Source organism: Vigna umbellata, chromosome 2 (genome assembly GCF_029865625.1).
Source record: "Vigna umbellata cultivar VRB3 chromosome 2, Vumbellata_1.0, whole genome shotgun sequence".
NCBI lineage: Eukaryota > Viridiplantae > Streptophyta > Magnoliopsida > Fabales > Fabaceae > Vigna > Vigna umbellata.
The window spans coordinates 5,763,455-5,780,685 of record NC_142166.1 but is presented as its reverse complement, the minus strand read 5'-3'; the positions used below and the strand labels follow the sequence as shown (position 1 = coordinate 5,780,685).

At 26.6% G+C, this 17,231-nt stretch overlaps 1 protein-coding gene across 1 annotated transcript; it reads left to right on the top strand.

Moving 5' to 3' along the window:
* The first annotated feature begins 13,160 nt into the window (after nt 1–13,160).
* On the top strand, nt 13,161–14,145 carry LOC124825700 (E3 ubiquitin-protein ligase ATL59-like). Its single transcript, XM_047298380.2, has one exon. The coding sequence runs from the start codon at nt 13,297–13,299 to the stop codon at nt 13,822–13,824; it is 528 nt and encodes a 175-aa protein (XP_047154336.2). The 5' UTR covers nt 13,161–13,296; the 3' UTR covers nt 13,825–14,145.
* Nucleotides 14,146–17,231: the final 3,086 nt, after the last annotated feature.

Below are 17,231 nucleotides of genomic sequence, written 5' to 3'. Positions count from 1 at the left end.
AGACGGTAACATTTTAGTATAAAATTATTAAATAAAAGATCATATATCTTATAATTATTAAACAGAGAAAATATTAACATATAACTATTTTATTACCGTCATCCACGTAAGATATACCAAATAAAGTTAGTTTCATAAACTATGCTAACGAAATATAGGTTTTTGGAAAGGATCTATTTACAACAAATTCTAAGCAAAAAGCTAAGTGGTTGTATCATCTTTATCTAAGACTAACCTAATTCCTGCTTACTCGTTTGCTTACACCATTTAAGATATCATTGAAAAAATAAACACTAGACAAAAACACAAGAAATTAATAAGTTAATGTGTAAAAGACATTTTCTTATAACAATAATAAAATTAATAATTCATACAATTCATTCGTACAAACAAACATATCATAAACAAATAGTTAAACATGATTCAATTATTTGAATACATGCATTGATATTTGACAACTTATGCAATTGTGGTGACTTCCATTATTTTACAAAGTCATTATTAATGAGTTTCACCCTACCCTGTAAAAGGTTATAGTCCGTTAACATTTTAAGTCAAGGTAAAGTCTCATACCTATTATTTCTCTCACCAAATACTTTATCATTCCTCTACATGAGACGGAATGATTATTAGAGCATAACACAATTTCTAATACTTAATCCTTATATCAATGTATGCACTAAGAAAACTCTATCTTAATCTTCTTTGGACTAGCACCAAGCATCATAAGCATGACAATGGATCATGTGTGACATAGATAATGTATGTTTGCTATCTGACCCACAAAAAAAATAATTGTTCGTTACTCATCGGATACCCGTTTAAAAAATATTCACGGATAAATATTCGTGAATACCTGCTGATATTTAAAAAAATATTTTAAATATTTTTAAAATAAAATTACAAAAAATATATAATATAATAAGTTAAATTAAATAAAAATAAAAAATGATTTTTAATTAAATTTAACCAGATAAAATATAAAATATAAAATAAATTTAATTTTAATTAAATTTAACTTAATAAAATATAAATTAAATTATAACTATAATTTTTATTTTTTACGGGTAATCGATATCTAGATATACAAATAGTATGATTTCTGAACTCGATCAGTTATCCACCTCCCGCGAGTAATAAATACCGGTGAGTATCAACTTTTTATGGAATTTATCTCCATATATCCGCGGACACGAGTACTTTTGTCATCCAAAAATCATCCTTGTACATGTTATGCACAAATAATTCATTTAACAACTTATAATATTTCATCAAACAGACAAAAATAACGAACATGAAAATGACTGAAAGTTTTATTAGTTTCACTAAGCAAGAGTATCCATGAGTGAATAATGCCTAAAAGTTCACTCGTCTAGTTATTACACATCTCACCTAGTAACTGTTTTTTAAACATCATTTTAATGCTTTGAACAACTACTTGTTGTATAAAATATTTTAAAAATTATTAAAAGAAATTGGTATTCTAATCAAATATTTTCTATACATCGATACTTATTATTATTTTTTGTTGTTTAGAAATGATATTTTTTATAAAAAGTCGTAAAAACGTTTAAATTACAAATAAACAGATTTGTACTTATTCTAATAAAGCCCATTTTTTTTATGAACATATCGCTTCATATTTGTAAACAAATTTAATAGTGTCTAAAGTAATATTAGCCAGGAAAAAAAGGCCATGAGAATGGATATTATATTTTATCTAGAGTTCATTTTTTTTTCGTCTTGTTAGTAAAAAAGAATCATGCATTTTTTAATCAATTATAAATTTACGTTAGAAGTGAAAGAAATAGTTATTATGAAACATAATATTTTATTAAATACTCTATAGCTAAATAATAATATTGAAAAATGTTATATTATGTATGGATTTATCTTGCAGTTTTCTTTCTAGTCTATCTATCTTATAACTTTTTCTTATAGTTATTTATACCTACACGTTTGGTTAATTTTTTTTTAAAATAGCTAATTAAACAGCTTCTGTAAAAAATGTTCATTTTGCTTGTCTTTGAATCACCGATTATGAACTTCTCTAGGAATTTTAATAAAAAATGCTGTTTGTTAAATATTTTTTATCAATTATACGATCCACTAAAATTATTTTCTTTAAGGGTGTTTCTTCCTGTACTCACTTTTTTCTTTAAGGGTTTTTAATATTATTTAATCGAGGGACAAAATGGAGAATAAATAATTTATGGGGATGCAGAAGAAAAAAAAACGGAATACAGGAAGTAGCAGCATGTTTTCGAAAGCAAGACGGACTGGTCCATGTGCTATTCATAAGCCCAAAATTTGAACACAGGCCTTAAAATTAAATGATATTTAATATAGGTTTAAATCCTCATATGTTTCTTATATTTGTATGAGAATTTCAGTTGGGTCCTCATATTTAAAATTGTCTCAATTTGGTCATAATATTTGTAAAATTGAGCCAATTTTACTTATTCGTTAAGTTGTCCCAGACGGCGTTAAGTTAAGCTGACGTGGTGCACACTTTAAATGCTGAAAAGCAGTGTTATATTACGTGGAAAATTTTTTAGGTGAACAGTTTATGATATGGCACAAAATGTAATTAAAAATGTTAGAGATTCAGAGTCTTCATCGTCCTCCGTCGTCTTCATCTTTCCTTTTAAGCCTTAGTTATTCTCTATCATTTTTCCTTCTCGTTTTGGGTGACGGAGGCATAACTTCGGTGTCTGCTCAGGTTAATCCTCAAGGTTCTTTGTCACACCAGGGTGAGTTTTCTCTCATTCTCCATTCCAGAGGGGTTGCATGGGGCCAGGTTTAATTGGATCTTAAACAATGCTACTATAAGAAAAATCAATTTGTATCAATTGAGGTAGTTTACTTGATTTTCCTTCAACCCTGCGAGTCGTGCAGAGCAACGACTTTTGCTGGGGTCTTTCACTTTGTTCTTCTCTTTTTGGGAGCAATGGCTTAAGTGGGTCTTCCTTGTCAGAACCTGGATGTCAAACACAGAAAAAAAAGGGATTTGTAGTTTTTTTAGTCAGAAAAGCCGACGCTTTTTGGGTTCAATTTATATCTATTTGATGGGGTTATCTGATGGGGTTATCGGAAATTAGAGTTGTTGGGAGGGGATGCAGTAAAAAGGAGCTGAAGACCTTTCTATAGCAATAATGGATGCTTGGCCAGAAGAACTACATCCTTCACCACTTAAATTAGATATTAGGTCACAGCTAACCCGTGGCTTACCAATGTGAACAAAAATAGGTAATATATGCAATCTAACTAATAAATTTGACTTGGATCCACCATCTTTAGATATATCTAGATTCAATTCCTTGATCTCAACTGTAGATTTTGGAGTCTGCAATGTTCAATAGAGATTCCCAGTGAACAAAAAAGTTATAATAAGATTCAAATGGAAACAATAATAGAATCAAGTTTAAATTTAAAAGTAGCCGATGTGAAACCTATTTTATTTATACAACTTTATGGAGATGAACACCTTCAGAACCAGATCAGTCACACAAACTGATAAATATCTTGCAATATTGCCCACAATCATCCACTTCCCCTTGCCTGAAGCACGAGATTTCCTAGTTTTCTTCTTCCTTGGAGTTTTATCTGGAGGCCTCAAAACAACTTCTAGGTCACATATTAACACTTGTAGCTTGGGATCCTAAGACATGAAACCCACACCAAGTTTAACCAGGGATTGGCGTAAGCTGAGTTTAATTTCACCAATAGAAACAGATTCAACAGCACCCTGTACTTCTCGGGATTCATCACTTCACCTACACCATTACAATGAAGATTCATATTAGATTATTATGATGGAGTCAGCAAACACGTTGACGGTGGTGATTTATTTTCTCAGTCTCCTTTCTCAACCTCTGCGGCTCCAAAAATTCCAAGGCGTAAATGAACGGGGCAGCGGGGTTGCAGGTGGCGCCCTGGTAACACAATGAAAAATAAAACATTAGAGAAATTTGAACGCTTTGAGAAAAATAAAAAGGAAAAAATGAATTGAATCGGAAAATTGAAGAAAAATAAGAAAGAGATTGATAAGATATGGAAATTAAGAAATGGAAAAGAGAGATTCTGAAATGGAAAAGGGAAAAGATGAATCTGAATTAAGAGACTAACTGCTCCATCGCTTTCAGCTATATGGTTCTGCTTTTGTTAGACCCTTCACCACCTTCCTCGTTTAGCTTCTTGGTGTTGGGTGTTGTAGTATGGAATGGATTGGGGCTGGTTTGATTTTCGTGTTTTGCAGGTTTCGGTGGAGGTGCTACGCAGTGGCTACCAAGGTTCTGATGGTTGGGTCATGTTCCTGTGTTCGTCTTCTCTCGTGTGTCATGTCAACCACTTTTAATTTAAATAAAAAATTCCATGTAATATAACAGATTTACATTAGAAAAAAAATGTGTACCACATCAGTTCAAGTTAACGTCGTATGGAACAACTTGACGGATATGGTAAAATGGACTCAATTTTATAAATATTATAACCCAATTAAGACAGTTTCAAATATGAGGACCCAACTGAGATTTCCATACAAATATGAGATCCTCCGAAGATTTAAACTATAAATATTCATTACAGTAAATAAATAATCACGTCAATTTATCAAATATGTTATATTTTATCACATAAAATAAAAATAAAAAAGTATAAACTTTCTCCAATAACATTTTTTATTTCCTTCAGTCAAATAATAACATTAATTGACAATCATGACCTAGTGACTTCTTGTGTGATCCCGAGTTTAACGAAACGATAGCATATAGTTGCTTTAGGAAAACTACTTTTTAACACAGCAAAATGGATTTTCCTATATATGTTCTTAAATTTAGATTTATTCTTACTTTATTTGTATCTTTACTTCTGTTTAAATAACAGTTGCACATTTATATAAGTAATTATAAAATAAACAATTATATTTAATTAAAATTTTATGACAATTATAACTCTTTAAATGTTGAGAGAGAAAATATTTTAAAATTTGAGTGAACTCGATAAAGACCACAGGAGTTAAACCATTGATACATACCATGAAAATTTGTGCTCAGAAAGAAAATATATTTATATCAAATAAAAAGAAAGAGGAAATAAATTTCTTATATCACCTGGTAAACTAAGAGTTTATATTATTGAATACTTAAAATTCATAAATATTCTCAACTTACAATAAATAAAATATTAAAAAAACATAAATAATCAAATAAATAATTTAATTCATAGAACTGATGTTACGTTTACTAAAATCTACTAAAATGCAATACATTATTATGAATGAAACCTAAAAAATGTAATTGAAATTATGATAAAAAAGAAAATACCTTAAAGAATCTAAATAAATTTTATATGTATTAAATAAATTGAACAATTGAGAGAATAAAATATTGTGTAGCAAAAGAAAAATCTTTTAAATTGAATAAAATGAAAAACCAAATAAGATGGTCAAAATAAGTTTCTTAATTTAACTAATAAATTAAATATAGTTTAGTAATTTAAAATGAAGATAAGTGTTGGGATAAGTGTGAGGTAAGTGAATAAACACGTTCACCCTTCTTCATTCTCATATTCTATTTAAAAAACTAAATATTATCATTATACATATCCATATTTAATTGAATGTGAATTTCGCATAAAAAATTGGAATAAATTTAAATAATATTTGTGTATTCGAATTGATTTGTGTGTCATATGTTAAAATCTAGTTAATTTTCTATCTTAGAATCCTTTGGGTTTTCTTTTCCCTCCACCCTTCTCTACCTCCCTCTACCTTCCTCTACCTTCCTCTATCATGCAAAATATAATATATATTTTGCACCATTTTTAAAGCATAAAGCACTATCGCATTAAAAAGATTATCTTATTTACGCAATTTCAAAAATAAAATTCTCACAAAAACATAATTTTATACGATAACTTTAAAATCTCATTTTTATTTTCTCAGTTATACTTTGTCGAGAAAGGTAGTGGAGAATAGATAAAGATACAAGAAAAAAATGAGAAAAATTCAACGATAGAAGATAATTTATATTTTAATTAGAAATATTAAATTGACTCTATTTAACAAATTTTGAAACTCAGTTAAATAAAATAAATATAAAAGCTAACATAAATCATAAATATAAATATAAAAAATAAATTACTAACTAAACTTGATTATTATCTCTGCTTTATGTCCATGTCAATTGATCAAGTTGTACCATTTCACAAATCACACCACTTGTCCACTATTATATTGTTAGTGTAGTTGATTTGCTATTATTTTAAATGGTTATACTTGACTATACAAATAAAAATACCAATGAAAACATACAATTATTCAATATTTCTTATGACAATCTAAATATAATAAGGTAAACGTTTGATAAATAACCAAAAACTTTAAAATTATACTTTATATAAAGTTATCGACGAAGTAAAAAGAATATATAAAAATTTATTTCACTACAAATCTAAAAATATAAAAACACCACAATAATTAGATTTAAAACAAATTTTAATATTTAATTATTACATGTTAATTTTGATATATCGCAAGTATAATAAACTACTAATTCACTAAAAATCAGTCTTTCACTTTTAAATTGATTACCATAATGGATAATAATATCGTTATGTTTATTAAGTTCCATAGAGCATTGATTGATCGAACATTATATATAGTTTATAGGTATGGTGTCATTCTTTTACTTAACACGAGTAGTAAAATATCGTAATTTGATTATACTTTAACTCAATTCAATTCATTTCACTTTTATTTATGACACTTAAACCTTGATAATTGAATTATAAGTAGAAATAAAGTCGTAAATATAAGATATAAACTTTTGAGTTAATGATAAACATAACGTCTAACAATATAAAATAGTAATTTAAAATAATTAGTGTATGAAAAAGTATTGAAAACAGTAGAAGTAATAGTGAAAGGCCATTAGTAATGATGATGAAGAAGAGAAAAATTGAAAGTACTAGGAAGGAGTTTGGGTTTTGATGCGCTTTCAAAATCAAGGGTCCATGTGCACCAAAAACGAAATCTTGGTCCATTTAGAAAATGCAAAGTGGTTCAAAAATTCATAATGCAAGGTCATTTTCAGTGTTTATTGGATGGAGCAAGTGGCAAGTGGATTTGTTTTGAATAAGACCATGCTTCACCCAAATATTTAATAATTCAATAAACTATATCTTTATATAATGCATTTATGGACATAAATTTTTGTATGATAAAAATTATATTTGGTAGAAAAGAGAGATAGTAATGATATAAATAATAGTATGGAATAAAAGTTTATTGATAGCATAATGGAGAGACACGAATATGAAATAGTTTTGAAGAAAATAGTCATAGTTTTGACTAGCACTAGATTTTGTAATGATATTAAGAGAGTAACATATCCCAAATGGATAGCCAAATTATTCAACTTTTATATAATTGTGGGAGGTTTCACCGCTGTACGTCACTAAAAAAGGAATTGTACGGTTACGTTTTTTTTTATGATTTTTTAAAATTGTAATAATAGATAAATAACTGTTTTTTATAAGACATAATTAACCTATTCATATTTAACTCGAACAAATTAAGAAGATATTAATCGGTAGAAGTTTAATTATCTTATTATATCTTTAAATAATATAAAACAAAAATATTGAGTGACATTTAATATCTTGGATAACATGATACAAACAAAGTTTCATATAAAATAAAATAAGAGATAAATATGAGTTTATAAATACATAATTTATTTTGAATGAGATAAGTTATTCAACTTGTCTATCTAAGCAATTTTAACTCTTTCTTAATTTAAAATATTTTGTTTAGTTCAAAATAACCCTTGAGTAACTAAATCTAAAAGTTAAACCAATGAAAGACAAACTCAAAAAATTAGAGAAAAAACAAAAACAAAATCTAAAAAAATCTATAAAGAAACAATGACTTTTAGAAAATAAAATTTGATTAACCTAAAATTTATTTATAACTAAACTTTTTATAAATGAAATAATTAAATATCATCATTAAAACAAGTATTCTTAAACTATTTTGTAAGTCCTTCGAATTATAATATTAAACAATAAAATACATGAATATAGGCACGTAATATAATGTAAAGTTCAAAATGTAAATAAATCGATAAAATATTAAATAGTTCAAAATATAAACAAATATATCGTATGTCACTGCATGAAACAGCATACATCACAAAATTGTTTATTTATATTGTAACTCGGCAACCAAAGTTTATTTCAGAATAAATATAAATTTACTAACATTTCAAGAATACTAAATTAATATTCATAATTTTTTGTTTAGGAATAATTATACTTACACCCTTCCTAACTGAAAAAGCATTGACTTTTCTCTTGCATTTTTTAACTGTATTCCATTATATATATATATATATATATATATATATATATATATATATATATATATATATATATATATATATATATATATATATATATATATATATATATATATATATATATATTATGTGTATAATTCATACATAAGAATAGAAGAGGTGCCTAGATTTTTTAATTTCAAAATTTAAGAATAATATATAAACTAAAAATGTGATTATGTGTTTCAATAAAAAAAATAAACCACTAGTGATATGATCAAAATTTGTTTTAGTCGTCAACTTTTCTTTTTTTGTAATTGGTCTTGAAATTTATAAATATAGGTGAAATTGGTCCCACCTTGATTGTGGCAACATTTGTGCTAATGCGAGGAACTGTTAGCATATGGCTTTCACGTGTTATTAATTGTATAAAATAGCATCATAAATTAAAAAGTGATAATTCACACCCATCTTTGGATAAAAAGAAAACATTCCATAGTTATACTCTTATCATATATAGGATATCCCTTGTATTCATATATATATATATATATATATATATATATATATATATATATATATATATATATATATATATATAGGTTTCGCGTACGCCTGTTTTTCAGTTGGTACATTTTAGCAATGTGTACCGGATTTTAGTAGACAAAAATACCCTTATATATCATGGATTCTAAGTTTTAAGGTTAATGGTATTTTAATAATTTTCATTCTCAAAACTAAAAAAAAACTCTAAACCCTTACTCACCTCTCTCATTCCTCTCAACCCTTTTCTTTTTCATCTCTCTCCCTCCAACCCTTTCTCTGTCATCCATATTGTAGCCCCAATTGAAAAAATTAGAAACATTTGCCGTTAAACAAGAGTTGAGTCATTGACATATTCAGCTTCAGGCAAAGGTTCATTCAAGATCTTTTCAATTTCACCATCTTCACTAACCTCTCTAATTTCATTATCTGCATATGTTGAATCATCATCTCTAAAAAAAGGTCAATTATCAATTCCTTCGGATGTTATTATGCTTGTGAAAATTAGATAAAATTATATACGACAAAAATTATAAAATGAAAATTCATTATAAAATCACTTTTTGGAAGAAATTGTTTAACGAGTGTTTCTGATTTTTTTTAGGCTAATTGCCAATTCCTTTGATGTCATTATGCTTGTGAAAATTAGATAAAATTAGATAGACAAAAATTATAAAATGAAAACTTATTATAAAATCATTTTTTTTAAGAAATTGTTTAACAACGAGTATTTCTGATTTTTTCCAGGTCAATTACGAATTTTTTTATGCTTGTGAAAATTGGATAAAATTAGATAAGACAAATTATAAAATGAAAACTCATTATAAAATCATTTTTGTAAGATTGTTTAACAATCAATGTTTCTGAGGGTTTCTTTTTTAGTGTTGAGAATGAAAATTATTAAAATTGTAAAACTTAGAATCCATGATATATAAGGATATTTTTGTTTACTAAAATCTGATACACATTGCTAAAATGTATCAACTGACGTACGCGCGTTAGCAAATCCCATATATATATATATATATATATATATATATATATATATATATATATATATATATATATATATATATATATATATATATCCATCAAACATTTTTATAAATGGTGCTATTAAGTTAAAGTAGGTGTATGAAGAAAATTAATGAGGGATCCATTTATTCACTCTGAAAATTATATGGTAATTTCAAAATATGTCGGTAATTAAAATTATCAATAATATAAAAATAGTTGTTAAAAAAATTATTGATAAATTTTATTAATCAATAAAATATTTATTAGTAATTATTGATGTTAAAAAATTTGTCAATAATTATTAATAAAAAAATAGTTGATAAATATTTGTGATAATTAACAATAAATTTGTCTGGTGATAAAATTTATTGGTATAACTTGTTAATAAATATTGTGATTTAGTTTCTTCTTTTTTCTTTTTCATTTTTTTTTTTCTTTTCTACTTCTTTCTTCGACAAAGTTGTCATCACCATAATTGGTTCCTTCGACTTCGTTTATGTTGGCTCTTTCGACTTCGTCTTCACTAGCTCTTTCGACTTCGTTTTCACGGGCTCTTTCTACTATTTTTTTCTCCCACTTTTTCTTTTTTATCTTGCTACCACCACATCCACTGTTATCATCATTCAACTGCCTCCATTGCACGATTTTCAATGCACCGTTGTTGTCATTACTGCATCGCCTCTAACTCATCTATTTCTTCTCCTCCACCACCTTCTTCTTCTCTTTCTTTTTTTGTCCTTTTTTTTTCTCACACGTCTTTAATTAATTTATAAATGTCAAGAAATTTGTCACTTAATTCATCTACAATTCTTTTTGTTTGGTAATCAAAGTTTTATTTTACCGAATGATTTTACCAACACATTTTAATCAATTTAGCTACCAATAATTTTACCATGAAATAATCAAATTTCAAAACAAAAATGTAGCACCATTTTATCAACTAAACTTACTGACATAAAAATTTGTTGATAGTAATAATTATAGATTATTGATAAAATTTATCGGCAAAATATACGGACAAATATTTATTGATGGATATTTCTATTAGAAATTCAAATTCTAATTTACTAATGGATATTATCACATATTTATTTCTATTGGTAAAAAAATTTCGATAAAATTTGTTAGAAAATTCTTTTTTATCAATTGATTTATTTTTGTTGGTAAAAATACATTGATAGTTAAAGAATTTATTGTAACGTTTCAAATAAGAAGATTAACACACAAAAAGCAAATATTTGATCTAAAGATTGAGGGAAGAAAACGAGTTTTTGAAGAAGAAAAGGAAAATGTATATTCTGTTTTGTAGATAATGTAAAACTTTACTCTAAATGTTGAGTTTGAGATAAAAACGATTCATTTAAATCCAATACGACAATTGTATAATCTAGGATTTACCTATACAAACAATTCACATTAATTGAGCTTATTTTATACACTTATTTCGTTAAAGATTCACAGGTGTGTATATCATGTAAATATGGCAAAATTGACATTAGGATAAAAAATTCATAAACTTATTATTTTAAAGTTTTGAGTGAAAAGCATATAATCAATTTTTTGGATTCGTGTCTTATGTTATATTTTTTTAAATGAATTTTAAAAAAAAACTTATCCACTATTAAAAATATAATTCGTCTTAGTAATCAATTCAGACGAGTTATATTCACCATTAAAAAAAGAGTATTAATAATTGAAGTGTAAATTTCATAAATTCATTATTTTAAAAGAAATATTTTTTTACGGTAATTTTGTTTTTCTTTACAGAAAAATATTAACAATATTTTTCTTTGTCTAATCCAAAGAAAAATATTTGTTTTTATTTCTACATTAACTTGCATTAGTAATTTTGAGAGGCTGAAATTAAAAGCAAACATTTATGGTTGCTACTATTTTCGTACTCAAGCGAACAATTATTGCTGGAATGTTTGGCTCTTGGATCAAACAGACAAGGTACCAAAAATCTTGGGATGTAGAGTATACGCAGCGCAAGTTATATCTTATAATGAACAAGGTTGGAAATGGTATACATGAATATTAAGGTTGTAAATTAATTTTATTTTTAATTAATTCATATCTTGTTTGAGCAGCAGCAATAAAGGTGACAGAATAACCGAAGAAGTAAAAGATTTGTAGGCTCTGAAAGGAAATAAAGATACCTTGTTGGTCGAGTGGATATTTTTCTTTTTTAAAATAATGCTGATTCTACGAGAACAAAATCTTGTACAGTAGAAAACAGAAATATTCCTTTTTATCGAAATTAATTTTGAATGATGAGAGAAAAATTGGAAGTGTCCACTGCTGTTTTCCTTACTATTTTCAAACTCTGTAGTGCCCCTCCTTCTCACCATTGATGATGGCAAGAGTCCTTTCTAACAACTCAAATTGCACTAATTCCCAACCCCTCATTTCAATATAATAATGGAAATACTCATAATTATTATCTGGATTAAATATTTTTTACTCAAACTAAAATTCATTTGTTTCTGAAATTTTAATACATTTTAACATTCAAATTTTAAAAATAAATAAATATATTTTTTTAAATTTAATTAAAATATATATGTGTAATATAAAACAATTTAACATCTAAAAAAATTGCATAAACGAATTTTAGTGAAAATTTAGAGAATAAAAGCATGTTAAATCTTATTATTCTCACCTAAACGAATTTAGTGGTAGTAAATAATAAATTTGCAAAAATATAATTTAGGTTTTACCCTAAAAGAGGCATGGAAAAAGGGGAGGCAAAGAGAGAAACAGAACGTGCAAGAGAGACAGGACACTTATCTACAAATTCCTGGTCACTGCCCCCCTCATAGTACACTCCCTTGTCTCTCCTCTTAGTCTTCTCTAAAATAGTTAATATTCCATCACGACATTATGCTACTCGACTCCACAAAAAAGAAAAATATATAAAAATAATACCATGCTTAACATTATTTTAATAAATAAAATAAAAAAAAACCTTCTTCGAGTACATTCAAAATAAGTCTCTTTCTACTTTGAAATAGTCATAAAAATATAATAATACTAGTATGACACGTGTTTATATTTATTTAATAGGTATTATAGAAATTAAATAGTCAATGATAAATGATAACGAAAATTTTTAATTTTTTTATGGAAAAATTATGTTTGTTAATGCTTGTATTATTATTATATTAATAAGAATAATAGGTGAAATGGGATATATAAAGTTGGAAAGTAGGTAAAGAAAAAACTCAATAATCACATCTCCTAAATTAGAAGGCTATATTGGGTAGATAAGGGTGTACAGTGAGTTAGTTGATTAGTTGTCTACAAAATAATATTCTCCAACCAGTGATCTCTCTTTCTCTTTCTCTTTCTTTCTCTCTCAATCTCTCACCAAAACCCTATCTATCATCATCGTAACATGGGTGATGTTCTAAGCCCTTTCACAGTTTCATCTCCTCCTCCACCCTCTTCCTCTTCCGACAACAACAACAGCATGCCCATGTTGTACTACGGTCTTGTGGTGGTGGGAACCGCCGCCATAGTGCTGGCCGTGTACAACGTCTTCCTCCTGAAACGCAGCCACTCGCGGTCGCAGCCTCCGGGGTCGAGTCCCAATGGTGTGGGAACAACAATTGAAGGGGTTTCGGAGATAACGAGGAGCTTGGAGAACCGACAGAGACAGTTGCTGTCGAGCTTCAAGTACAAGAGAGAAGAGGTGGCAAAAGAAAAAGAAGAGTTGGAAGATTTTGAGTGCCCCGTTTGCTTATCGGTTTACGAGGAAGGAGAAGAAGTGAGGAAGCTTCCACAGTGCAAACACTATTTCCACGTTCTTTGCATAGACATGTGGCTCTATTCTCACTTCGATTGCCCCATTTGTAGAACACCCGTTGTCGTCGGCCACCTCTCTCCGATCGATGCCTTCATTGAATCCGGCGGCATCTCGTAGTTCTTCGGATCACAAAAAATTATTACATGCCACACTCAGTTCATTTTTCACCTCAATTTTTTACTAAATATATCATGTCATGTCAAAATTAATTAGGACTTTCATGGTTTATTTAATAATTTATCGTGGGTGGGTCCTTTTTCCCTTTGGTGGGACACTGAAGTCAGTGAGAGTGAGTGAACTACAACTTGAACAGCACCAGATTAGGGTCATTAGTCCTTCGGAGCAGTTCCCAGGATCGATTTTTACCTCTTTTCATTTCTTCAACATTCAATATGTGTAAACCATTTTTCAGAGATTAATACTGTAATTTTTTATACACTTTACCCTCTACTTTTTATATATATTTATCACAACTAATCCACATAATCATGTATGAAAATATTATTAATTAGTTTATAAAAATAATATTTTCTGTTCACAGCACAAAATTCTCTTCTTTAATATCGGTACTGAAATGAAACTTTGATCTTTAATCCTTATATTTACTTTTACCCTGATATTAAGTTTGGTTCTTTAAATAATAATAATTTTTATCACTTTTAAATTTTGTATAATAATCAGAAAGTTTTTCCATGATTAATCTTCATCACCTGATTCACTATATTTAGTATATTTATCTTTTTTGTTATTTTTTCCCACACACAAAGTTTGAATTTGAGTTACAGGAATTGAGTTATATGTTGTTGGTTAGGTTGCTGAATTATATATTGTTTTTTTAGTTAGTTAATGTGAAAAATATGTTTAAAATACGTGAGATATTTTAAAAAAATCTTGTAAATTGCGTAATTTGAGAAATGAAAAAAATGAAGGCTTTAAGGGCGGCTTTTGTAGGTACGTTTGATTGGTTGGGCATATACCATTGGATTTGGTCCACATAAGTCCACATCTTTCAACATTCATCTTTTCCTAATTCATTTATTCATTATTGCTAAACATATTACTACTTTTTAAATTCATAACCATTTTTTTTTATAAACCCTAAGATAAGAAAATGTTTACTACAGCCTACCAGAAAGGTTAAATAAATCTATTTGCAAAAATATCTATTTTTATTGATGTTCACTAAAAATATTTGGATGGAATATAAGTATAGATGTCTAAACCTTTTAAATTAAGCATAATATATATATATATATATATATATATATATATATATATATATATATATATATATATATATTAGTCTTTGTTAAGCTTATTATTAAAAATGATAGACTTAAATTCTAATTTAGTCCCTATTTTTATTGAGTTTATTAAATTTAATTTTAATTTTGTTTTTTTAATCATGTTCTAACTTTAAATTTTATCAATTTAATTATTTTGTGTAACATCATTTAAATAGTTAACAACATAGTGAGCACATAGTTTGTCTAGTATGACCTACTTTATCTAATGTGGAGAAGAGCTTCATTTTATTTAATATGTCAAATAAACCTGATTGTGTCATTTGTTTAATATGATGTTAAATATTTAAATGACATTACTAAAAACGATTAAATTGACAAAAAATAGGACTTGAAAAAAATATCAAATTCAACAAAAATAGGGATTGAATTAGTATTTAAGTCAAAATTATAAGATGTTTTTAATTTATTTGACGTTATATTTTTAAATTTATATAATTACAATTTTTTTTATCTAGCATTAGGAAGAAAAAAGAGAGGATGGGTATTATTTTACATTGAGTTCTCAATGGGTAGTATTTGATGAGTATTTAGATGGGTGTGAATATATTTGTTATAAGATAAAAACATACATAGATATAAAAAAATTCATATTCGTATGATATATTATGAAAGAAAATAAGTTTTAATTTCTACATCATTAACACAGATGAATATAATCAAACAAACACTCATCTCATTCCGTTGTTGTTTCTAATTCGACTTATTAATATCTTCATTAAGGTGTTATTATTATTATTATTATGATTAATAATATCCATGCATTTATCCTTGGATTTTTAAAATCCAAAACTAAAATTGTAAATTGAATAGAAAAAAAAATAAATTTTCAGTTTCTAACTTTAAAATGTAGTTCTGTTCAGAATAATTAAATGTAGTTCTGTTCAGAATAATTAAATTATTTATCGATTTTAGCGTGTAGCTATTGAACTGCATTTATATCAGTTGTCCTCAATGAAACAAACGAGTCAAAATAAGAAGTGGTAGCCTCTTCAACTTCAATTTGGCTCTATTTGGAAGATAATGTTCGCAAGGAACAAAAACGATGTAACATAAACGAAAACGAATACGTAAATTCTTTTTTCGTTTTCTTTTTCTTTTCATCTTTCACGAATTTTTATTAATTTACAACGAATATAGAGGTGTGGCTTTAGATTCGTTTGAAGTTGGAGAATAGAGGATAAAAAAACAATGGGTCAATTTGCCATGAAATCAAAGTGGAATTCTTATGTCATGGATGATTTTTCTATAAATATTTTTAGGAGAAAGAGAAAAACAAGGTTTCTCTATAAACTGAAACAAAATTATGAATAAGTTAAAGTAAAAATCATATGAAATTTTATTCTAGAAATTAATGTATATATAAGTTAATTTTAATCTGTGGAAGTTATTTTAGTTAGATTTTAATGTAATATAAAATTCGAATTAATTCAAATTAATGTTTTATGGTTGAATTTGGATCGACTTATGTAGTTTTTATTATTATAAAATTAGTAAACATTTTGAATAAATTGTAAATTTTTCAAACTTGTAGTTTTTTTTATATAATTACTGTCATATTCATAAATAAATTATGTAAACTTATAATTAAATCTAAAATTCATATTAATGAATATAAATATATTATAAATATAATACAAGTAAACCTCTTACTAAACCAACTTTCGATAAAATTCTCGTATGTGTTTATTGGTTATTAATTAAGTTTCAACATATAATATTATATTTAAATACAATAAATGTATTCCTACGTGAATGTAAAGTGGTATCACTGAATGAATTATTAGAAATTTAAAAAGAAAGTTTCTTTAATGATTATTTTAGCAAGAGAAATACAATTCTTAATGTAAAAAAGGAATTATAAGTGAGAGATCCTCTCCCTTTGGTTGTAAAACTTTTATGTTAATAATATAATAATCTTTCACGCTTTGACGATCTATAGAATTTAGCTAAATTATATAATTTAGCTAGAGATCCTCAAATTAGAAGCCAAATAATGGATAATAGACGAGTATCAAACAGAGGTACACTTCTAAAAACCTTTTCAATATTCAAATCAATACAAAAATATAAATCATATTGATAATATAATAAGTGACATGAAAAAAATCTTACATGTTCGTTAAAGATATTTTTTATATAAATAATTCACTTTGGAATAATAAAGTAAAAAAAACAAAAAAAACATGTGTTTAGTTATTCTTTCACACACACACACAC

Coding starts and splice junctions, on each gene's coding strand:
- LOC124825700 (XM_047298380.2), top strand. CDS start 13,297: ATGGGTGATGTTCTAAGCCCTTTCACAGTTTCATCTCCTCCTCCACCC.